Source organism: Medicago truncatula, chromosome 1, assembly GCF_003473485.1.
Source record: "Medicago truncatula cultivar Jemalong A17 chromosome 1, MtrunA17r5.0-ANR, whole genome shotgun sequence".
In the NCBI taxonomy this organism is placed as follows: Eukaryota; Viridiplantae; Streptophyta; class Magnoliopsida; order Fabales; family Fabaceae; genus Medicago; species Medicago truncatula.
The window spans coordinates 13,385,520-13,411,215 of NC_053042.1; the positions used below are offsets into that span (position 1 = coordinate 13,385,520).

Sequence of the window (25,696 nt, forward strand, 5' to 3'; positions counted from 1 at the left end):
TAGCTCAGTTGCTAGCTGTGCATGGGTTAGGGTTCGAACTCCGAATTTTCCACTTCTCCACACATAATATTTGTGAATATAGTCACTAAGCAACTTGACCAAAAAAAAAAAAATAGGTAGACATCCTTAATGTGTACACCCTTTTGTACCACTCTCGAAAATTTCAGTTAACCAAATATATGGTATGTGTGATCACGTTTTTTCAGTTGCATGGCTACTATTTTTTCAGTTATGTGGTCACAAAGACCATATATTTGGTTAAGTTAAATTTTTCAGAGTGGTACAAAGGGGTGTACACATTAAAGATGTCTAGCTATCATTGCTCAATCTTAAACTCTGACGCGTGATGCGTATATCAGACAAAATACTGACATGATATAGACACGTCAACACTTTTAATTTAAAAAAATCAAGACACTACTAATACATGCTAATTTATTATAGTTAAATAAAGGGTCTTGTTAATCGATGCCTCTGGGGTATCGATTAAGAAATCTCAAAGTAGAATTTTTATCTTTGAAATATAAACTGTTAATTTTCATCAAATAATATTGCATAACTTTTTAATAAAAATTTGAAAAATTGTCGAAAATATCAGACACATTATGTACATATTTCAGATATCAACATGTATGGCACGGAGACACGTCTAATCTTAAAAGTTTATGCATTTTATAGCTTAATTAATTATTACTCCTTATATATAGTACCAATTATAATTTGTATGGATATTGTTTGGGTCATGTTAATTTGTACCATTAGGCCGCATGTTAAACATTAATGTCATTCCATTAATGGTAAGAATTTATTGAAAAAATTAATACTTCCTCCATCCCAAATTATAAGCAAAAAAGACCAACTTTTATTATATTTAATTATGTTTTTTAAAAAAAAAAAAAATTCCGAAGGAAAACTAAATGCAAAGTGCATTCAATTTGTTCTCCTTTTCATTTTCTCTATAATCAACTACCAATGAAAATTGTTTTTACATCTTCCTATAAAACTTTTTTTTTAACAAGCAAAAATGAGATATATTAACACGGACACCGTAATTGTTACTGCACAATGTGTGCCGAAACAATCACGAAAATGTCGAAGTCCAAACAAGATTACAACCAAGTCAGTCAATGCCCAAACATGAAAGCGGGCTCAACCACCAATTATGAGTACCAAAGCTAAATACAACATTACGAGCTTTTAACCACCACAAAGAAAATTATTTAACTTTGTCTAGCATTTGTGGCAAAGAGCTTTGTCTATTTCTAAAAATCCTATCATTCCATACACTCCACAAAACTGAAACACAAAGCAACCAAATAAAGTGAAAAAATGAACGTCGCTCTCTCGAACAACCTGCATAATTAATAAATTACAAAAAATGATCTGAAGTTGATTGATAGTCGATCTTCCTATAAAACTTATTTCAAAGATAACACAAAAAATTATGTAACAAACTACTATGTTTTAGTTTTCTTAATATGTGTGATTTTTTTTTTTGTTGCTTATAATATGGAACAGAGGGAGTATTAAACATTTTGAACAATAAATTAACACAATTTTCAATGCATAATTTTTATTAATGGGAAATTTTAAAATGTGCCCTAAGGGCACAAGTTAACATTTCCCATATTGTTTTAGTCTCATTAATAGTAAAAAAATGTAACTTTAAAGATATACTCCCTCCGTCCCAAATTGTATGTCCCTTTGGAAAAAATATTTGTCCCAAATTATATGTCGCTTTACAATACCAATGAAACATTAATGTTATTTTTCCCATTATATCCTTAACTATTTATTACTCTATCTTCTTTCAATTCTTTAATTTATCTTTCTCATACAACTTATTAAAGATAATTTTGTAAAACAACTCATAATATATATTTCCCACACAAAATTAATTATATTTCTTAATACGTGTGAAATGCCTAAAACGTCATATAATTTAGGACGGAGGGAGTATTTATAGCTTAAATGACTTTTTTTACCCTTATTTAAAAAAAATTGTTTAATACTCCCTCGTCCCTATATTTAAGCACTTTTTACTCTTTTTTTTTCTTCACATTTCTTAAGAAATGTAGTTAGTTCAATTAATGTGTCTGTTTTATGTGTTAATATTAGCAAATTGTCATTTATTTGTATGTATTATATTTGCCTTTTCATATTTCGAGACAAAGTTAGTAGTATTAATTAAGAGTATGTTAAGGAAAAAAGAATAAGTGCATCTAGTAATTTGATAAATGGGTTTACATTTAAGAACAATATTTTAGTTAAATACTAGGTTCTTTGATATAGGGACGGATGAAGTATTAGTGAATGTATTTGGTGAAATTCTTACATGGTCATAAACATTTAGGCACATCACTTAGGTGCACAAACACATAATTTAATTATTTTCTCTTTCTACCTTTTCAAAAATATTTTTGTGTCCAAATAGTGTTTAAATGATATTATTATTTAAGGGAGTGTCTAAATAGTTGTGACCAACCAAATACTTTGTGTATTTAACGTCTCACAAATTCCTTTTGCAAGTATATTAGAAAAATGGTTGAAAAATTTAAAATACATTGATTTAGATTTTTGTTTTGTTTTCTGCTTATCTTAGGTATCAGAAGGAGTATCATATCATATATGGTTAAATCGGTTACGTTTTCTTTTCTTGACAAGTTTAATCGGCTTATTTGATTCTGTTCATCATAGGAATCTATACATGCATGTTTATTTTATTGATAACGAATGTCAAATTGTTTATATATATATATATAAGTGTGTGTGTGTGTAGAAGAATGCCAATATACTATAACTATGTCTTAGTAACTGTCTACCAATAAGAAGAATGCAATTATAATATTCGTAAAAAAAATTACTTATGCATATGCTGCAAACGGCAATGTTGTCGTTGCTGTTCTTACAGATGTCAAGTATGTCTTACTCTAATTCTTAGTATGTTATTACATTTTGCATAGCAAATGCATACGATAGTTGCATGGGTTGCCATCTTCTAGCTCTTTTCAATTTCAGTAGCTATCTTTTAGACTCAATTATAGTAAAAAAAATGTCAAAAGTTGTTGAACTCCTCAAATATAATTAAATTTCAACTAATATATCCATGAAATTGTTTTCTTATTATTATAAAATCAACTTTTACAAGCAGAATTGAGGTAAATACCTTAAGGTCAATGGGGTACTTGTATTGTTGCGGCACTCACCGCCTAAACATCCTTTGTAAGAGAGACTCTGCACTTTTACCTACAAACTTTATAAAGTGTTCAACTTTTACTTTTTATTTGACGTGTGACTTATAACTTACACATAATCCATCCATATAATAAAGACAGGTTTGGGACAAAATTAAAATTAAATTGACGAATTATGAAACTGAAAGAATTTGTCTATATAGATAGATTGGGAGAGAAAAATTTATTTTTGTCTTAAATATTGAGGAAAAGCAATAATACTTGTCTACTTGATGAACTATCAATACTACTCCACCAACATTCTCTTTGTAACTTTTTAATTTCTTCACTTATCAAGTATCTTTCAATTATCATTTGTACGTTTTTCATATTCTCTGCACATCTTGTGTGGTGTGCTGTGAATAGATGCTATTAAATAAATTTCATTTGGCTCTTAAAAAAAGAAAAAGTGAGTTGGTCCTATACTGACCAGAACCAAGGCAAGGAACAACTCTCAATTAATATTGGTAATGGTACTTAGAGATTACTCGTCAAACGACATCGTAAACTTGGGAGCAAGAGTTAAACCCGCTCTTGAAGAATATAAGGCAACTTCTTACCAACTAAAACAACATTTGCTGGTCATATAATGTTCACTTAACCATTTGTTACTTGTTGAAGTTAAAAATAAAACTTAAACATGCATGTGAAATCAGCTTATTGAAGTTAAAAATAAAACTTAAACATGCATGTGAGATCAGTTTTTCATTTTTTTTTTTTTTGTTAACAAAGGTTGTCTGCAAAGATTGATGTCTTGAAATGACTGATATCCATTTAAAAGATCAACCTCATCCAACATGTGTTTTTCCATATACATCAATATGAGATTAATCTCAAACCATTAGCTTAATAATACATAAAGTATCTTTAAAACAACTTGACCATTGGGTCAATAATACATAAAGTATCTTTAAAACAACTTGTGTGTGATTTATGCAGAGCACATGACACATTAATATTTTTAAAGTAATAATATCTATATAATCACAACTTTTGCTACAACTTGTTTTTCTCTCCGGTCAAAATAGACAGAAAAATAAAGAGTAAAAACATAACATGAGTATTGAAGAGAAAATTATTCAAAAATTGTCGCAAAATAGTTGTAAAAATATCATTTCTCATAATTTTTATTGACGTTCAATTTCATAAGTTTATCAACGTTAATTTAAATAAACTATATAAATGTATCGATTGAATTAATTAATTTTATATTCTACATAAAATTATTAATTGGTATAAGTGTTGATATTTGACACTTTAGTGTCATTTCATCTTATCTCACACACCCATAGATTCATTATAATAATGTAATTTTGTTCATCTGTGTCCATCAAATTCATTATGGCATATACCACATTGAATATGATCTACCTTGAGTGTCATGTCAATATAATGGATAGTTAATTACAAAGCCATTAAAAATCACATTCAATATATGCACTCTTCTCTCTACACAAAATTGTCGATGGCTCCATTAGCCACATAACATAAGTAAACTAAATTACACTATTGTACAAATCCCAATACATTTTACCATTTCATGCCTCCAATTACTCAAAGTACTTGAAAGATAGTATGAAACTAAAAACTTCAGTATCTTCTGCAATAGACGTCTCTTCCTCCTTAAATAATCAAAAATTGAATCATCAGAAAAAGAAAAGATAGATGATACTACTATTGTGAATAGTTAATCATGATTCTTCCCGCAGATGACGAAATCACGCAAGAAAGCACTTCGTTATGTACAGCATATGCTTTGTTTAAGGTTGGAAAAAAAAAAATTGAAGATTATATATTTAGGTCATGTTTGGATTAGCAACTGACATCTCTTTAGGAGAGCTTATGGAAACAGATCATAATATGGTCCATAAACTGCTTCAGCTTATTTGTATAAGCTCTCCAAGATAATTCATATGGACTTACAAGTTGCAATAACACTCCAAAATACAATTAATTTGAACCATGAAGCACACAGTCCTAGCTTGTAAGTAATATGGATGAACTCATGTGATATGCCAATATAATACCAAACTATGATTTTTTGACATAACATTAGAAGATTATAAAATAGGAAGGGTAATTAAACGTGGGTAAACCATATTAGTATGAAGTCGGGGATGCATGGCACCATACAACCAAAAATCAATCTAGTAACAACAATGTATTTCAATAACAAGATATTTAAAATCAATTAAGATCAAATTCTCAACCAACACTTACATAAAAACAACTTTAAAAAATCTTGAAATATCCACGACTTTTGGCATAAGTTGAAATTAGCTTTATCTATCTACATTCTTTTGGAAGTTCTCTCATTTAATTTATTCATAAAGACCTACTTATAAGAATTTTCTTAAAGTGAAAAGGTCTTATGAGATAAAAGCAAATCCAAGACAACCCTTAATCTAGAATGTACAATATATCTGACAAGGAACTAATTGAAGAAAAATGAATACCTGTGCCTTCACCAGTGCTCGGTATTGGAAATCCAGTGCCTCCCAGCACCATGAGTTCTCCCCCAACCTGCTCTCCCACCATGGTCTCCTCCATCCCAACTACCGTGATAGCCACCTCTGCCACCGCCTATACCCTGATAATCACGTCTCGGCTTTGCTTTTACAACTGACAATCGCAGTTTGATCAAGTTGTAGTGCTTTCCTATAGCCATCAGTATCCTTGAAGTCCAAATGAGCAAACCTGTAAATTTTGAAATTTAAGATTGGAATGCAATACACTCTAATTCTAGCATACATTGTATTTCAGAGATTTCCTGCACAGCCACTTATGAATCATCGTTTACACACACATATATATTTTGAATCTCAATGGGAAACCAGGTCACATACAAGGAGCTGGAGTATCCCAACGGTGTATCTTGGATAGGCTCTGATACCATGTAGAAATTTAGGGTCTAACTCATTCCTACAAAACCGGCTTGTAAGGTTAGGAGTGCCTCCTTTTTTATAAACTCTTATCAAGCGTCATATCTAACCGATGTGAGACTAAATCCACCCCCTTACAGACAAGCCAACACAACCGACACACCCTCTCTGGAAACTTGATTGTTGCGCCATTCACAATCCTATCTTGTCCAATTTTTGTTATTTCTTGTTACAATTCTATCAATCTTGTGCTTATAATTCTACCTCTTTAAATTTCATTATCATTTCAGTTCCATCAACTTCATGAAAAGATAGAGATTTGGAAAGATGAAAAGACAGAAGAATGAAATCTTACATGCAGTGAGTGAGTCAGGATGATGAGACGTCCTTGGCGTTGTTGAAGAAAGCAAGAGCACATAGAAGGGAAGCAATGAAACCAAAAAGGCATAAACCAAAGACGAGAGAAATCCCAGCAACCACGAAATCCAATAACCCCAAAACCAACATCATCATCTTTGTCTTTGTCCTTCAGAGACGATTAGATCAAATTCATGGCTTTTCAACGAACGGTGTTCACAATCAAACAACAAAACCGGAACAGGATACGTCAAAACACTTCGTGGTTATCGTCATGTGTCGGTCGGAGAAAGAAATAGATTTACACACCGTAAATAAATAGACAAAATTATCTACTCACGTTTTGTGGTAAAATAGATGTCGCATCAATGGATACGGATAATATAATATTAGTCTCGTTCCCGCCCTATTAGATAAATATGGTACTCGTGCACGTCTCTATATTCGTGCGGATATATATATATATATATATATATATATATATATATATATATATATATATATATATATATATATAAAGATTTTTGAGACATGAGTAAATTAGGGTTTTTTGAGATACCAATATGTCCTTATGCACCCTGCATAAATCCAGAATTGATTTATGTGAGTTGTACTAAAAAACTATTAGATGTTCCTAATGGTTTCCAGCACCCTATGCCAAAACCATTTTGATGTGGAAATGGTTTCTGTGAGTTGTACTCCAAAACCATTTCTGAATTTATGCAGGGTGCATAAGGATTTCCTTATGTACCATAACCGCACCCAAACTCACGTACACGCATATTTACTTAATTTATTAATGGGTACGGATACCCTAATATCAGCAAATCCGTACACATCAAAAGAAAACTTGTGTTGAATGTCTATACGAGGGCGTGAAATAAGTAACATCTTCATTAGCCTTATCATGTTGGATTATCACGAGTGAGAGTGACCACCTCTCATGCCTCATCATTCCTGGAACTCTCCAAAAGGGAGTAAGTTGTTGGTTAGGTAAAGTGTTTACTCTAGGAAGTCGAATGTGTCTGACCTTCCTTTGAAAACTGTGAGAGTTAACTTAAAATCAGGATCTGCAGGAATTGTGGCACGATGACTGGGCAACGTGGCACGATTGGAGGTTTCAAGTTTGAGGCAAAGCACTGGAAAAATCATGGCACGATGGGGCCGCATCGTGGCACGATGGTGCGCTGGCAGCGAAAAACATAAACATATTTTTGAGTGCAGATTTGTTCCAAATTTTAAGCGATACTTTTACTATAAATATAGACCTTGTATCAGAGCAAACTTTGAGATAGAGGGGGCTGAAACAAGGGTTTAGAAAGACAACAACAAAACTAGGGTTTGTATAGAGTTTGTCTCTTTGGAACAAACACTAGGGTTTGAGGGTTGATTCACCTTGGGAAACACTATTAGGATTGAGTCTCTTGGTTACGGGAAGAGGCTGGGACTTTGGGTAGAATTAGGCGGGAGACTTATTCTTGTAACCCATTGATTTCTCTTTTGTAACGTTACTCTTCATATAGTGGATCGGAGGGCTGCTCTCTCCCCCAGACTAGGTCAATTTGGACCGAACTGGGTCAACAAATTCTTTTGTGTTCTTCTCTTCTTTGTGTTCTTCTCGCCGTTGTTTTCTACTTTTGGCTTGTATTTATAACTTTCATACACTTTGATTTTGGTTGCTTGACTATCCCTTACTCCACACATCAAGTTGTTATTGGTGTGATTTTCATCGAATTCGCAACAAAAACTATTTATCCTCTCTTTATGTATGTTACTTTTTGTTTGTCTTTCATGTGTGCATGTCCTTATTTGCTTCTATTTGTATATCCCTCTTTGCTTCTATATGTCCTTATTGGTTTTATCTCACTTTACTATAGATCACACTTAGTTTTAATCTATTGTCAATTTATCAAACACTTACACAATTGTGTTCTTTAATATGATTGATTAATTGCTTTTAGGTTTAGTTTGAGATTGTACTTGTTTTGTAACTTGTGTGAAATTTATTAATATTAGATTTTGTTAAGATTTAACTTTGAATCTCTCAATTCGAAGTGAATCTTATAATTTGTGCAGTCTTAATAACTTTGCCATAGTCATTGGACCTTGTATAAATCCAATACGTCATAAATCATTTTCTTCAAATCGCGTTCGCTACAAACTCGATAAATTTTTAAACGCTATTCATCCTTCTCTAGCACATATTACCTTGTCATATCGATCAACAATAGTCATTTTGCGCCCTAAATGTGTGACGAGTAGTCACAACAACCCCTAAATGTATCAAAATTTTCGATAAGTTTCTGATTATGCATAAGGGGTGGAAATCGACTAATCCTGACCTACTTAAAAAATTATAGGCCTGAGTCTGGCCTATTATCCGTCATAGGCTCATTTTCAAGGTCTGGCCTAGCCTTTTTAAAGGCCATATTTTACACTAAGGCCTAACAACACCTATAAGCCTATTACTAAATAGATCAAAACTTATGAAGGCCTAAAACACACGAATGTCTGCTACTAAATAACAAAATCTTACGAAGTTCTAATCGCATCAATATACCTACTACTAAATAACCAAATCATATGAAGGATTCAGTTTATGGAAGAAAAAAAAACTTCAACAATATTAATAATGGAAGATATAATTTATATATAAAGCTTAATAGGCCGACCTCACGGACTTAATAAGATTTTTTGTAAGCCTTAGCATAGCCTATTTAAGTAAATAGGCTTTATAAAAAAATCCCTAGTCTTGCCATTTTATTAATCGATCTGGCCCGAGCTAGGCTTTGAATAGGCTAGGCCATAGGCTCCTGTCGGATGGCCTGGCCTGTTTCCACCCCTAATTGTGTATTTTTAGTCAAATGAGTCCCGACGTTAAAATAGTCCATCAATATTGACAATAACTCTTTTCATATAATGACTAATATGACAAAGTAAGTACTTTAAAGATTTATAACATTGTAAGTATATTTAGGGACTGATATGACAGTATTAACGAAACATCTTCATGCATTGAACTATTTTTGACTAACGAGACGCAAAATCGATTACTATTTTGAAATTTCGATGTATTCAAAGATTATTGTGACTACTTGTAACAAATTCAGAAACCAAAATGACTATTACCCAAAATATAATGAGGGTACATCTGAAAATGTTCAAGCAACAACACTGAAATGAAATGAAGCTTCAAGATAAAAGCAACATTTGCAACAAAAAAATAAAAATAAGGGTTGAATTAATGCCTGATGACCCATATATGTTATAATACATCGAATAACTGTTCAAACGAGTGTGATCTTAAGATTTTGTTTGGGAATTGCGAGGGGAAGGGATTGAAGGGTTTTGGAGGGATGAGATTAGGGGAAAATAGAAAAATCTTTCAAAAAAAATACGAGTGTGTTTTTCTAGTAAATGATAAAAGAATACTTTTAATTGATGTATTTTTAATTTTGCAAGTATTATAGCAATATATATTGGATTTAAAAAATTTACCCAAACCCTCCAAAACGCTCCAAAACCTTTTCTCAAATACAATTTTTAAGTTCTCCAAATTACAGGGGTTTTGTATTACGACGAAAACAAAGTCCCCTCCTCTTAAAGCTCTTCATTTTTTTCACTCCCCTCCAAACTCTCAAAGAGAGCCTAAGACTACTCAGGTAATGGTTGCTTTCGCACAACACCTAAATGTTCTTCATATGATGCTTGTCTTTTGTTTTCTTTTTCCAATGATAGTAAAGCTTAGGTGAGTTGGTCTTACTCACCATAACCAAGGCAAGGATCAAATCTCAATGAGCATTGGCAGTGATACTTAAAGATTACTCATCAATGACATTGTAAAGTGGTCGGTAAAAGTTAAACCCATTAAGATATAAGTTAAATCCTTACCAACTAAAACAACTTAAGTTGCTCATATAATGTTTACCTGACCACTTATTACTTGAAGTTAAAAATATAATTTAAACATGCATGTGAGATCGATTTATCTTTCTTTTTTGTTAACCAAGGTAATATGCAAAGATTGATATGTCTTGAGATGACTAATATTCACTTAAAAGATTAACCTCTTCCAACATGTCTTTTTTCCATATACACCAATCTTATAGATTAATCTAAAACAATTACCTTAATAATACATAAAAAAAGTTTCTTTGAAACAACTTGTGTTTGATTTATACAAAGCACATAAACACATTAATATTTTTAACTAATGATATTTATACAACAATTTTATGACAATTTTTGTGACAACCTTCTTTTTCTCCCATATTGGTCAAACACTAGAGAGAGAGTATGAAAGAGAAAATTATTCAAAAACATAATAAGTATGAGGTGGCATTTAATATAGGAAAGGGTAAAACTTTCCCACCATGGGAAAGTTAATTTGAACCACCAGATCAAGTAAAGAACACACATTTATCATGGTCTCTCAACACTATATTATTCTTCTACACCATCTTTCAACACTATTCTTTCTCCTTCATGTCTCCTCAGTCCTCACTAACCCACCACCACCAACATCAAATCTGCCATGCCAATTTTTTTTCTTCCAAGAATTAAAAAGCACAGAGAAGCTAAAAAGATACCCTGAGCGAACCGAATTTTGGATCTTCATTTCGACCCAGATAATGGACTATGTTCTACAACACATTCAGCCACCTCAATGACTTTCTCACTACATCAATGTCACATAAGCAATTTTTTTTTTTAGCAAAGCAATTCCATAAGCATTAAAGAGAACAAAAACCATTTTTTCCATTGTTTGGTTTTAATGATATCAAAATTGATTTTTTATTCTTTTTTGCAAACCCAGATCTATAAACATTTATATTCTCTACTTTGCTGGATTTTGTTTCTCATTTTTTTTTTCCAAAGGGAATTGGATCCATGATTTCAATAAAAATGTTTGAAAAATGAAAGAGTAAGCCGTGTTGTTATGAGCATTTTAGAAAGTGAATGTTTGAGAAATTTGGAGTCATGGGTATATGAATGGATATTGAGGAACAAGCTTCATGTTATGGTGAATGTTATTGTTGTTGATGATGTAGAACAGTTGAGTTGATGTTCAATGTTTCTTTGAAGAGTTTTTAACTTTTAAAATTGTTGAGTTTTCTCTTGATGATTGAATACATTGAAGGATAGATGATAGGATAACAGTTGAAATAATTATCCAGTATTAAAAGTCTACTATAAGACACTGTTTTTGATTTAATCTGGTGGTTCAAATTGGTGGGAAAGTTTTATCATTTCCCATGTTAAATACCACCAATGAAAGAGAAATTATTTCTCTCTATTCTTATTGGTAAAAAAAAAAAAAAAAAATAGAGAAAATAAGAACACAATGTAAGTATGAGAGAGAAAGTTGTTTAAAAATTGTCACAAAATAATTGAACAAATATTATTTCTTTTAGGTTAATGCTAACCTGTGTCCGTTAAGAAAGCCAAAAGAGAAAACTTTAAACAAGAGGAAGCGTGTAATGCATTAATTACACAACTTTGAATGTAAATATTATCCTTTTGAGTCGTTATTTAAACATTTAATGCAAATATTATTATATTTGACTTCTTAACTAGTGCCCCGGACCGGTTAGCATGACCCTTTCTCTTAAAATAATGCTATTTTGTTCATCTGTGTCCATCAAATTCATTATGGCATATACCACATTGAATATGATCCATTTTGAGTGTCGTGTCAATATAATGGATAGATAATTACAAAACAATTAAAATTCACATTCAATGTATGCACTCTTCTCTCTACACAAAATTGCCGAAGGCTCCATTAGCCACATAAGTAAGCTAAACTACACTACACTATTGGACAAATCACAATATATTTTACCATTTCATGCTACCAATTACTCAAAGTACTTGAAAGATAGTATGAAACTAAAAACTTCAGTATCTTCTGCAATAGACGTCTTCAGCAGAAGTTGTTCTTCCTCCTTAAATATAATCAAAAATCAAATCATCAGAAAAAGAAAACATAGATGACACTACTGACAGCAGATGACTAAATCACGCAAGAAAGCACTCCATTATGTAAAGCATTGCTTTGTTTAAGGTTGGGAACAAAATTTGAATGGTATATATTTAGGGCATGTTTGGATTAGCTACTGACATCTCTTTGGGAGAGCTTATGGAAACAGCTTATGATATGGTCCATAAACTGTTTCAGCTTATTTTTATAAGCTCTCCAAGATAGTTCATATGGACTTGCAAGTTACAATAACACCTCAATACTATTAATTTGAACCATGTAGCACAGTCCTAGCTTTTAAAGCAATATAGATGAGTTCATGTGATATGCCAATATAGTACCATACTATGATTTGTTGACAGAACATTAGAAGATTATAAAATAGGAAGGTAATTAAATGTGGGTAAACCATATTAGCATGAAGTCGGGATGTATGGCACCATACAACCAAAAATCAATATAGCAGCAGCAATGTATTTCAATAACAGGATATTTAAAATCAATTAAGATCAAATTCTCAACCAACACTTACATAAAAACGTTAAAAAATCTTGAAATATCCACGACTTTTGGCATTAGTTGAAATTAGCTTTATCTATCTACATTCTTTTGGAAGTTCTCTCATTTAACTTGTTCATAAAGACCTACTTATAAGGATTTTCTTAAAGTGAAAAGGTCCCATGAGATAAAAGCAAAACCAAGCCGACCGTTAATCTAGATGTACAATATCCGACATGGAACTAAATAACTAATTGAAGAAAAATGAATACCTGCCTTCACCAGTGCTCAGTATTGGCGGTCCAGTGCCTACCAGCACCATGACTTCTCCCCCAACCTGCTCTCCCACCATGGTCTCCTCCATCCCATCCACCACCGTGATAGCCACCTCTGCCACCACCTATACCCTGATAATCACGTCTCGGCTTTGCTTTTACAACTGACAACCAATAATCTCCAATGGCAGTTTGATCAAGTTGTAGTGCTTTCTTATAGCCATCAATATCCTTGAAGTCCAGATGAGCAAACCTGTGAATTTTGAATTTTGAGATTGGAATGCAATACACTCTAATTCTAGCAGACATTGTATTTCAGAGATTTCCTGCACAGCCACTTATCAATCATCGTTTATTTAAGGAGGAACATTCATTGCACAGGTCGGATTTGCAAAATCAAATTGCAGACAAGCATGTGGATATAGTGCAATCCTGACAATATGTTGATAAGCTTGTCCAATGTAAACTTAGATCGATATGTTAAGGGTAGTAGATCAAGACATTGACATGCCAAAATATTCAATAGTACATCACAGGTTACAGTGGAACGATAGACATACCCCTTAATATTACCAGAATCATGATATCTTGGCAACGAGATCCTTGTAATCTCTCCGCAAGGACTGAAATGTGCTTTCAGGCTAGCTTTTATCTGAAAGGCCAAAGCAGGCAATATTTACAGACCAACACCATGCAAATATGCAATGGAGAGAGAGCAATGCAATCTACTCCGGGAGGATGCAACCAAATACCAAGAAAAAAATTAACTACCTTTTCTTCTGCAACAGATGTATCAAATCCAATCACAAATACAGTTAGAGGCTGAAAGCTTTCACCCTTCTGGAATGAGATGCTCAAGCTGCTTAAATTGTTATCAAGGAAACAGGAAAGATATGTAGATATAAGACAAGATATTCAAATGAATCAAGATTAACTATTAGTTTGCTTGTGCCAGAAAAAAAAAAATTGAAAATATTTATAATAATGAGAAAAGATTGTAAATAAAAATATGACATTGTAAGAAAAAAAATTCCAGTAAAAACAAACACCATAGAGAAGTAACACAAGAAAAAGCTCTAAAAAATAAAACAAACATTATTATTCTTAAGAGTCACTAATATTGTATAAATGAGAGAGAACACAATGCATATGCATGAGACATAATGTACTCAATCCCTATTAACAAATAGAATCAATTAAAAAGTGATAGTATCGAAACAAATACTACTATATCCCAACTCCACCACGAACCCAACCCCCTCAATGTCGAGAATATACATCCTATGCATCCAACTTGCCACATAAGTAAGTAATATGAAGATACCGTAGCGATTTAGTAAATGTATCTTCAAGTTGATCCTCGAAATTAAAAAAGGAGGTTCTAATGACTCTAGAAAGAACCCTTTCTATAATGAAATGATGATCAACTTCTATATTCTTTGTCCTCTCATGATAAACAGGATTGAAGGAAAGGTGCAAAGCTTACGGGTGATAAGACACAAGTTCCATAGGATCAAGAAAGATAAGAAGGTCTTAAACCAAATGGTGACAAATACCATGGAAGTAAAGCCTAAATTAGAAGGAATTGAGCCTAAATTGGTCAACTACATAAATCCACGTGAAGATGACATGGACGCACAAGATGCAGCTCATTTGCTTTGTTTTTAATTGGTTCAAGTTGTAATAAAATAGTGAACTGATGGGAATCGCTTGGCTTGTAACCTACCAAGTCATAAAGAAGTGACAAAGGCATTACAGAAAAGGAGTTACGCTTGTCACTAGTAAGGGTAATTATGTATCTGTTTCTTCCACTTTGTAACAACCAGCAATGAACCCTTTCCTTAGCTATATATATGTATTCATGCCAGACTTGGGGAAAAAGTTACTCCCTCCGTCTCATTTTAGGTGTCCCATTTGAGTTTTGCACACTTCTTAAGATGATGATTAGTTGTGTTGATTTCAATGATGAAAGGTTTCATTTACTAAAATACCCTTATTAATAGTAGTTAGTGGAGTAGCTAGGTGAGTTCAGATACAATAGATAAGGGTATATTAGTGGAAAAAATAATAAATGCTGCATTGGTTTCTAAAGGGATAAATAATTGAGACAGAAATATTGCAAAATGGACACTTATAATGAGACGGAGGGAGTAGTTGAATTTTGCTGAAAATATACCTTGTGTAAGTGTAAGAGTTTTGACTCTTTGGTTCTGGATCGGACCATCCATTTTGATCTTATCAAGAAACCAGGTTTTCTTGAGGTGATCGTTCCCCAGGATCTACCATTCATCTTCTCCCTGGAAACTTGAGTGTTGCGCCATTCACAATCCTATCTTCTCCATTTTTTGTTATTTCTTGTTACGATTCTATCAATCTTGTACTTATAATTCTACCTCTTTAAATTTCATTATCATTTCAGTTCCATCAACTTCATCATTTTCAAATTACTTATTTAAAGTTGCCAATGATAAGCACATTGAATGACAAACCATTCATTTGGGTACTCATCACTCGACTTTTGAACTCGACCAGGAAATATCAGTTTGCTTTTTGCTCTTCCATGAAATCAGACCTCCGCCCATGATTATGCAGTAACAAGAAGTATACCCCCTATCACTTGCATCTTCTGCCCAATTGACATTTGTATACCCAACGAGTGTTGCCCCCTATCAATGAAAACAAGCCCCTTTCCAAGGTGACCTCTTATATACTTCAGAATTTGAACAATTTAATTTTCCCATTAATCATCAGTATCTAGGCTTCTTTGATTAAGAATGAGCTTTACATTAAGATTCATGAGAGTGCCAAGTGGTTTACAATCTATATGACACGTGTCCTCTTGAATAATAAGAGTATACTTCCTCTAAGAAATAACAAGACCCGACTTCGATTGAGCTGTCTCAACCCCAACGTAGAGGATCCATGTCCTCAGTTTGAACGTCTTAAACAAGTTTTGTTTCAATGCCTTGATACCCTCATAATCGTCAATTGTAACCACAATGTCATCAACATAAACCACTAGGAAATAAACACGAACACACATGCGGCTTAACCTACTCGATTCCTAATATTAGGGAATTGAATCAATTAAAAATGGGATAGTATATAAACAATACTGTGCTAAAATATCTCAACGATTATAACAGCATTTTTTTTGCCAAACTTGTCCAAAATCATTGTAAACAAAGGGTATGTAACAATTACCTTCTATTGGGGAAACATTCACCCTCTCCTGGAGCTATACCAACTTTGATGGGACGGTTCGCAAATTTTGTGTGATCCAACTGAAGAGCCTATGATAAGAAAAAAAATTGATTATTAGCTTAGTTTGTCTTTGCATGGATAAATGAATTCAATGTTATAACCAAAGGGCATTGAACAGTGATAAAACTATATAAGAGAACCTAAACATACCAAATGTCAACCCTCCATATGTCCTACACAAAATCATAGGGTTGAATGATGCATGTAGCGATAAGCAAAAGTGAGAAAAGGCATGGTTGTTATTTATTATGCACATATATTGAGGCCAGCTTTAGAATACATAACCACACTGTAGGATAAGAAGCAGTATACAAGTTGCAACTTATATGACAACACTTGATCATTCCACGTATAAACAAAAGATATATTATTATTTACAAATTACAAGTAACAAAATACTTTAAAAGGACCATGGAAATCATACATTTTGGATCTTTATTATTCGAGGTACGATACATATTTTGCAGAACTGATGAGGAATATCCCCTTTTCCATTGCATAGTTATGTACTGGTGCACTACTGCTTTAACATGGTATATAGTCACATTTATGATGCCAATCCAACATTAGATTCCAATGATGATAGGAATATACTTGAACAAAACCATGTTCCATACCGTACCTTTAACTACAATAACAATAAAGCCTCAACCACAGCTAAATATAGGGTTGCAATTTGTTTCAATAATCAAACATCAATAAATATTATAGAAAATACTGGGAATGAGAAAGACATTACAATAAAATCAACACATTCAAATTTTTTACCCATACTATATAAAAAAAGTATAGCTTCCAAAAGTACAACTATCCATGGAATCCTATTAGCAGTTCTAAAATGATTTGTAAAGACTATCCAAGGTCAAAAGACTTGCCTTTTCTGCTGCTTCTGTGGTTGCAAACTCAACATCCACATGCACACGGACATCAACAACTTCTCCACAATCTTTGAAAATACTTTCACTGAAAAACATTTGAAATTAAAAAAATTAACCCGATAATAATCAACAAGAACCACTAAGAAAATCAATACATACATTTCAGCCCGTTGCACATCGAATGACAAATTTCTAACGCATACTGTTTTTGATGCATCATTTTTCTCTTTTTGGGTAGCTGGGGTTTCAGGCTGCAAAATTTAAGGAATAACATTATATCACTGATTTGATATTTTACATTGCAATAAGAGAGGATATTGGTCAATTACAAGTTTATTCTCAGCAGAGGCAGCATCAGCATCAGCATCAGACATCTGTATATCCTTAACATCCTTTGCACAAGCCAACTATACTCCAATAAAGAAGTGAACTTGTCAGCAGCATTGACAAGTAGATAAAATAAAGATAAAAACATCGATAAAACCATGTGAATATGAAAAAAAGAGTGATTTGTCCAATCTTGTGCAGAAACTGATGCAACAAACTAATATGATAGAGAAAAAATTACCTTGTCTTCGGCAAGGGATGTATCAAAACACTTCACAGGTATAGTTTGAGACTGAAATCTTTCATCCTTATGGAATGAGCTGCTCCAGGTCGAATTGCTTAAATATTAAGGAAAGAGAGATAGGAAGATGTTAGTACAAGGAAAGATATTAAAATGGATCAATAAAAGTTCATAAAGGCTCTTTTCATTATGCTTGAAAAATGCTTTAAACATCAAAAGATGTGTACAAAAGATTTTATAATTAGCTAAGGTTCTAAATAAAATACAAACACCTCAGAAAAGACAGTTTTAGTATTTATCAAAAAACGATAATAATTAAAAAAAGTTATATCATCATAAAGGTGCTATTTTCCCTCGAAGCTTACACACATACACCCTACGAGCAAAAAAAAGTACATAAATAATTACCTTCTATTTGGGGAATATATACCCCTTTCAAAAGCGATACCAACGAACATAAGACGATTGTAAAATACTTTCTTATTGAACACAAGAGCCTACAATTAGAAAAGAAAATTGATTATTAACTCAATAAGTCTTTAAGTAAGAAGAATTGAACAAGTGTTTAAGTAGGAAGAATTGAACAAGTGTAAGCATAGACGATGCAAGAGGAATAGCAACACAGCGCGGGGGTGTTGAACCTTTATATGTCATTATTTCTCTACACCGTCATTTACTAAGGGCAGACAAACCATACGGCCCCAATAGGAAAGTTTGTTCAAAAGGTTATACGTTAAAATCCAATTTGGCCAAAATTCACCCCTCGAGGAATGATTGATTTATCATATGTTTTAATGCTAAAAGGTATCCAATGGAGTAAAACACAGTACCCACAATGAACAACTGATTAAATCATAATACAGTGTATCAACGTAAGCTATCAAGCCTAGTACAATGTACCAGATGAGTCCTAAAATAGTGCAAACACATGGTGCTCAGTGATGCATGGACCCAAGTAACAAAACCTAGTGGAAAAAAATGTGAGAGCACATTGCAGTAAGTGACAAGCATAAAGCAGTATAAGAGTTGCAACTGATTAAAAATAATGTACCATTGCATGATTTAAAGTTTTATATTAAGTTATTTGACGGTTATTAATAATTCCACAAGCTATATATGATACATTTATAATAAATTAAATACAAATCAGTGTTATCAACCCGGATAATGGATAGTAGCAACTGACCCCAAAAACACCAAAATAATGTATCTATTTTAAATAACCCAACCAGAAAATCTAATATTTAAATGTTAAAGACTGCTTTTTGAATGTTCAATCTCATTCAAAAGTGTGGAGCTATCTCGCCGCGACAACTGCTATATTGGTCGCTGCACTAAACTGCTCAGCTAATGTGTGTCTAGTAGCGGCCCATAGTGTGCTACTTACTAAACTGATACAAATAAAAAAAAACTACAACTCATGTGCAACAAAGGTTTTTAATTAAATCACACACTCATACAGCTTGGGTATTACTATTAGAGGTACAATAAATTTTTTATAGAACTGATTCGGAGGAATTTCCCCATTTACATTGCAAATTCATGAATCTCCCATCAACAAATTTTTTATAGAACTGAGGAATTTCCCCATTTACATTGCAAATGCATCAATCTCCCATTCACAATAACAAAAAACCCATACATTCATAGTGTGTGTTAGAAGTCACATGTTGTGTAATTAGTCATATGTAAAATATCCTTGTGTAATTAGTTGCTAATGGGATTGGAATTAGTAATCACATTAATTTTGTATTAATTGTAAATACAATATAAATGCAACCTTTGTAGTCTCATTAGAGACTCAGAATTTAAATTATAGAAAATTACAACATGAATATTTATGATGCTAATGGACAAGGTGCTATGCTTCTTGAAATCAACCATGAACCATACCATGCTCATCATAATTTCAGGCTGCAATATCAACAATAATAAATCCTACACCACACCTAACTGAAGTAGAATAAGTAGTTTCAAGAACTGTTCCTGTACAGTAAAAATTCTCAAGTCTCACGTCACTTCGGAATCGAGGCAGGGTAGTTTTATAAACAGCCCCCACACTACTCTATCCAGCGAGGTGCCTTTTACAAAAGACAACCGTGAGGGCTTTACATAAGACCCAAAACAAACAATACTTCAAAAATGCAGTGTCATGGACCTAAGGTCGGAAAATTGGCGCACCAAGTAGGGGTCGAACCTATGTCACACTGGAGGACTGACAGACCCTTTAGCCCCTTGGCCTCGATTGCAGGCTACAGTGCACCAAAAAGTCCCACATTGTTTCGGAATCGAGACTAAGGGTAGTTTTGAATAACATCCACGCTTCTCTACCTAACGAGACGCTTTATACACAACCATGAAGGTTTTACACAATACCCAAAGCGGATATCACCTCAAAAATGTGTTGTCATGGATTTGAGATCAGACAGGAACCAAATTAAATCAATAAATTCCATCAGAAACTCAAGGAAAGAAAAAAGTATTGGAATAAAATATAACTGCTAAAATTTTATCGTAAGTATATATGAAAAGTATATGGCATTATTGCTTTTTGGCAGTTCTAAAACGACTTGAACGATCACTAGTCTTACCTTTTGTGCTGCATCTGCTGTTGCAAACTGAACATGTGCATGGCCTTTAAATTTCCCTTCGCGATCTGTATGGAGACGAATATCAACAATTTCTCCACAATCTTTGAAAATATTTTCCCTGAACAATAATGAAATTAGAATAATCAAACAGGAAATAACGCAGTAGTATCAACACAAAAAATTAAACGATATATACGTACATATCAGATCGTTCCACAGTGTATGACAAATTTCTGACATATATGGTCTTTGATGCAACATTTGTTTCATTTGGTGTAGCTGGGCTTTTAGGCTGCAAAATTCCAGAAAAAGTAACACAAAACTGATTAGCAAATTGAAATTGCAGGAAGAAAGGATATTGGTCATTTACTACTCTCGTTTCAACGGAAGCAGCATCAAACATCTCCATGCACATGCAATATTTACTGATTAAAACACTATTTTAACCATGAAAATATGAAATAAGGGGATCTTTATGCAATCTTGTGGAAGAATATACACAACAAATCAATATGAGAGAAAATCACCTTGTTTTCTACAATAGATGCATCAACAACACCCTTTACAGTGTGAGGGTGAGACTGAAGATTTCCACCCGTATGGACTGAGCTGCTCAAGTTGCTAAAATTATTAACAAGGAAGTCAGAAGATGCGGCATAAAGCAAGATATTTAAAAGAATCATATAAAATATTTGGGGCTTGTTTGTTTATGCTTTGAAAAACTCCTTTTAATTTCAAACCGAATGGTCTAAGGAAGGACCAGGCCTGCAAAGGCCTATTGAAGGAAGTTTTAACATACATTTGTAATGGTCTAATAGGAAGATTCCATGAATAACATGTTTTCTAATTAAAAAAACATGTTACCAAAATTTATAAAGATAATAAAATTTGTTAGTCAAGAAAAGAGCATAAAAATGTTCTACTTAAAAGGATCTTTTAGTGCTTAAACAGATATATCATTATAAAATCATTTTTTTACTCGAAGCTAATCAAACACACCATATGCAAAAATAGAAGATATATATAATTACCTTCTACAGGGGGGATAGCCGCTCTTTTCTATAGCTATATCAACTCTCATGCGACGGTTCAATAATTCTGTACTATCCAATTTAAGGGCCTGTGATCATTAAAAAAAAAAAAAAAAAAACTCTCAACTCCATATGTCTTTGCATGGGGCAAGGGTACAGCAAACATACCCATAGCTGATGCAAGAGCAATCTCAACGCAATCAATATAAGAGCGTATAAAACAAAACCTAGACATACCAATGTCAACACCCGACAAAAACTAAATGTTATGCAAAGACACGGGGTTGGATGATGCATATAGTCAACGGCCCCTACTAAGAGAACACTTGGTAGTTATTGTATTATGGACAAATATAGAGGATATATGGCCAGCCAAACAAGCAGTATAAAAGTTGCAACCAGTGAACCTTTTAAACTAAAGTACTGCTGCATATAAAAATGTTAACATGAAGTTATACAACAATACTTCTTGATTCAACGAGTCTGTTACGGAACCACGTTATTAAAATGCATTACATTACATTACTTGATAATACAAACAAGAATAATATTTACAAGATGTGCAACAATGTCTTCTAATAAGATCATGAAAGAGATTTCCCCTTTTCAATTGCACAGTCACGCAATTATAATTATAGAACTAGAGCCATAAATACATGTAATCAAAATTGCCCAGATTACTTAATTACATAATTACGATATTTAAAATAATTAGAACATTATTAATAATTCCATTGGAATACTGCGAATACAAAAAACTCAAGTTGTTCAAATTTTACCCTAACATATATGAAAAGTATATGAGGTTGTCACTTACAAAGTTTTCCCCTAACATATATGAAAAGTATACGAGGTTGTCGCTTACAAAGGCAAAACTATCTTTGAATGTTTTTTGCTGAAAAATGATTTGCACAGACTACATCAGGGCAAACACTTACTTTTTTTGCTGCTTCTGCTGTTCCAAACTCAACATATCCAAAGCCTCTAAACCTCCCTTCGCGATCTGTGTTGAAACGAACATCAACAACTTCACCACAATCTTTGAAAATGTCTTCCCTGAATAATTTTGAAATTAGAAACATAATCCAAAACATAATCGACAAGAAGTTGCCTGAAAAATAATACATACATATCAGTCCGTTCCACACTATATGACAAGTTTCTAACACATATTGTCTTCGATGGAGCATCTTTTTCGTTTATAGTGACTGGGGTTTCGTGCTGCAAAAATCCAGGAAATAATATCACATAACTGATTTGGTGATTTGCATTACAGGAAGAAAAAAATCACTCAATTACAACTTTCATTAAAAATAAGGCAGTATTGAATATTTTATACATCCTTAATCTCTTCCATGTCTACTACGCCTTAATAAACAGAAATAAAAAAGATAAAATATATTATGAAGTGCTTACCCTTTCCTGATGCGCTTCGGAGACTTTTTCCTCTACTTCTTCCCCAATATACTCTGGACTCTCCGAATCATCGGGCTACAATGAAAAGAAAGGCACTAAAATCGTAAAAAATCTGCTAAAAAATAATTATATGTACAAAAGAAGTGTTGCACTGTTCAACATCAGAAAGCTATCATCCTCATCATCTAAACTATCAGTATCACTAGAAGTGTCTATTTTAACAGTTTAAGTCATGTTTTTCAACATCAGATGCAGCATTCATGAAGAAAAAATAAGATAAAAAAGCAAATAAAAGATAAGAGCAAATAACAAAATTCTATACACTAAAACTTCTATCTTTATCTTTTGTGCCTCTTCATCCTGAAGATCAGATCCATCATCCTTACAAATAAAAAAGCCAAACACTAACTTGGTCAACCCTCATATAATGGATCAGATGGGAAATTAATACATCAAAACAAACCGTCTAACGTCATATCACACACACACCTGAGATGCCCCCACCAACAACTGACTGAGTCTTGTGACTCTTGATGAAGTCAGATGGGTTTAAGTAGCACATCAATACCCTACAAACTAAAATACACCGTCTATTTTCTTCTAACTGAATTATGCATGAACATTGAAAATAATTTGATTTTCATTTTCAAAGCACTAACTGAGATGCCCCACCAACAACTGAATGAGTCTTGTGACTCTTGATGAAGTCAGATGGGTTTAAGTACCACATCAATACCCTACAAACTAACATAAACCGTCTATTTTCTTCTAACTGAATTATGCATGAACATTGAAAATCATTGATTTTCATTTTCAAAGCACTAACCAATGTTTCTTTACACATATATAACAGCACAAGAATCAACCACCAACATTAGTCAATAACTCAGTACTTACATTATCCTCACCAGAGCTTCTGTGAGAATCAGAATCTGAGATAACATCATCCAATGATTCTGAAGGACCACAACCAGTAGCAGAATCGTTTTTAGCTTCAAGTTTCTGAACACAAGCAAAAAATAAATCATACCCAGAATCAACAAAACAGTAACATAAGATCTTCTTTTATAAAAATATATCACTATACAGATATTGGAATGATACTGAAGCTTTGATAATTTAGAAGTTAAAATGCTAAATATACGTTTTTGTTCATGAAGCAAAGCAACCCATTTTACTCCCAACTTTGGTGGAAAACACGTTAGATAATAAACTAAACCCTATCATTTTAATTCATATCGTAATCGCCATGATTTCTGTCATAACATTACCTTATCATGTTCAGAATCATCTGAAATAATTTCCTCCTTAATCTCTTTCATCGTAATCACTTCCTTCCGATCTTCATCCTCACCTATATAACATTACATGATTATTTTTAAATTAAATAGAAACAGTAGATAATAAACTAAACCCTGGTGCAAAAAATCTAAATCCTAAACCCAAATTGACAAAATGAAGCAACTAAAAGAGGGAAAAAAAAAAAAAAATTTACCAATTTTCAAATAATCTGAATCAGTTTCTTCCTTAATCTCTTTCATTTCAACAACCTCCTCTATCTTCTGCTTCTTTGTAATCACTTCCTTCTCATCTTCATCCTCACACTGCCTCTTACCTATACAAATTTTATTCAATTTTTTTATTAAATTAAACAAAAACATTACATAATGCAAAAATCAAAAAAATTAAAAACAAACTTGACAAAGAAAATCAAATAACATATGCACAAAAAAAAAAAATCGAAAATTTACCAATGTTTGGAGGTGGAATTGGATTATCACAAACCTACAAGAAAAATGGGAAAATGGGTTTAGATTACTTATACAAAGTAAGAAGAAATTGAAGAATTAAGAGTGAAATTGAAGGTAGTGAAAAGGAAAAACGCACTTCGGATTCAGATTCATTGCTCATTGTGGCTTGAATTTGAGTGAAATTGCGAGAGAAGGTAGAGAATTTGGGGCTGATTTAGCCGTTAGGGTTAGGGATTTCTGATTATGAACAAAAGATTTAGCAAAGTTGTGAAATTGGAGATTCATCCAAAGATTTAAAAAGAATATATAGTTTTTTTTTTTTTTTTTGAAAGAAAAAATGAATATATAGTTAAATTTTAACAAAATTATTTTTTATAATAATTAATAAAGTTTAGATGAATTAGATTCTGACACATAATGAATTAAGATACTGAATAAATTCTTAGATAAGATTGAATTTGATTGAATGAATTTTGATATGTAAGAGTTATTTGTCTTTAGGTGACTTGAGGTTTAAATGTGAGAGAGAAGCTAAAAAAAATATGGAGGGAAAAGATGGTGCGGAAAATTATAATAATTGATTTAAGTTTAGATGAATTGAATCATGAGACTATAGTTGTTTGCTTTTAGGTGACTTTAGCTATGAGCAATTTGGATTTGTAACTATAATTGTTTGCTTTTAGGTGACTTTAGCTTTGAAAATGAGAGAATGTGAACAAACATGGAGGGAAAAGACCAGAGAAAACAAGCATGGAAAGCTAAAGAACAAGTAAGTAATTAAGTAAATTTTTCTTTTAATAAAGGTAGAAGATCCTTATCTCTTACAATATTAAGTTAAATGAGTGATAAGTTGTGACTATATTCTTTTATTAATTTAGTGAGAATTATTTTTAGTGTTTACTTACTAAGTTATTAGTGTAGTAATTAATATATTACCGTCCGTTAATAGTATTTTACCGTTGTGAGTGT

The 25,696-nt window shown here is 32.6% G+C and overlaps 1 protein-coding gene across 3 annotated transcripts; it reads right to left on the reverse strand.

Annotated features, from left to right (window-relative positions):
* Positions 1-12,080: 12,080 nt before the first annotated feature.
* LOC25482764 (nucleolin 1) lies at positions 12,081-25,024 on the reverse strand. 3 transcript variants are annotated; one of them, XM_013611360.3, is made up of 22 exons: positions 24,864-25,024; positions 24,728-24,761; positions 24,472-24,591; positions 24,248-24,330; positions 23,874-23,978; positions 22,977-23,051; positions 22,690-22,781; positions 22,499-22,616; positions 21,561-21,649; positions 21,057-21,150; positions 20,730-20,821; positions 20,530-20,647; positions 18,347-18,435; positions 17,939-18,035; positions 17,700-17,777; positions 17,530-17,621; positions 17,368-17,455; positions 16,433-16,521; positions 14,000-14,087; positions 13,789-13,880; positions 13,226-13,481; positions 12,081-12,420 (listed from the first exon to the last, which is right to left on the reverse strand). In XM_013611360.3, the coding sequence occupies exons 1-21, from the start codon at positions 24,885-24,887 to the stop codon at positions 13,232-13,234; spliced, it is 2,007 nt and encodes a 668-aa protein (XP_013466814.1). In that variant the 5' UTR covers positions 24,888-25,024; the 3' UTR covers positions 12,081-12,420; positions 13,226-13,231. The 3 variants fall into 3 exon arrangements, 2 of the variants coding, with proteins under 2 accessions (XP_013466814.1, XP_024636726.1); XM_024780958.2 differs by having other exon boundaries at positions 14,000-14,090; XR_003010980.2 differs by lacking the exons at positions 12,081-12,420; positions 13,226-13,481; positions 13,789-13,880 and adding an exon at positions 15,405-16,292.
* Positions 25,025-25,696: the final 672 nt, after the last annotated feature.

What these genes read in the sequence shown, in the direction of transcription:
- LOC25482764 (XM_024780958.2), bottom strand. Translation starts at nt 24,887, where the DNA reads ATGAGCAATGAATCTGAATCCGAA. An exon ending in GCAATGAATCTGAATCCGAA is followed by an intron (nt 24,762 to 24,863) that starts GTGCGTTTTTCC and finishes TTTTTCTTGTAG; the next exon opens with GTTTGTGATAATCCAATTCC. An exon ending in ATATATTCCCCAAATAGAAG is followed by an intron (nt 18,036 to 18,346) that starts GTAATTATTTAT and finishes TTAATATTTAAG; the next exon opens with CAATTCGACCTGGAGCAGCT.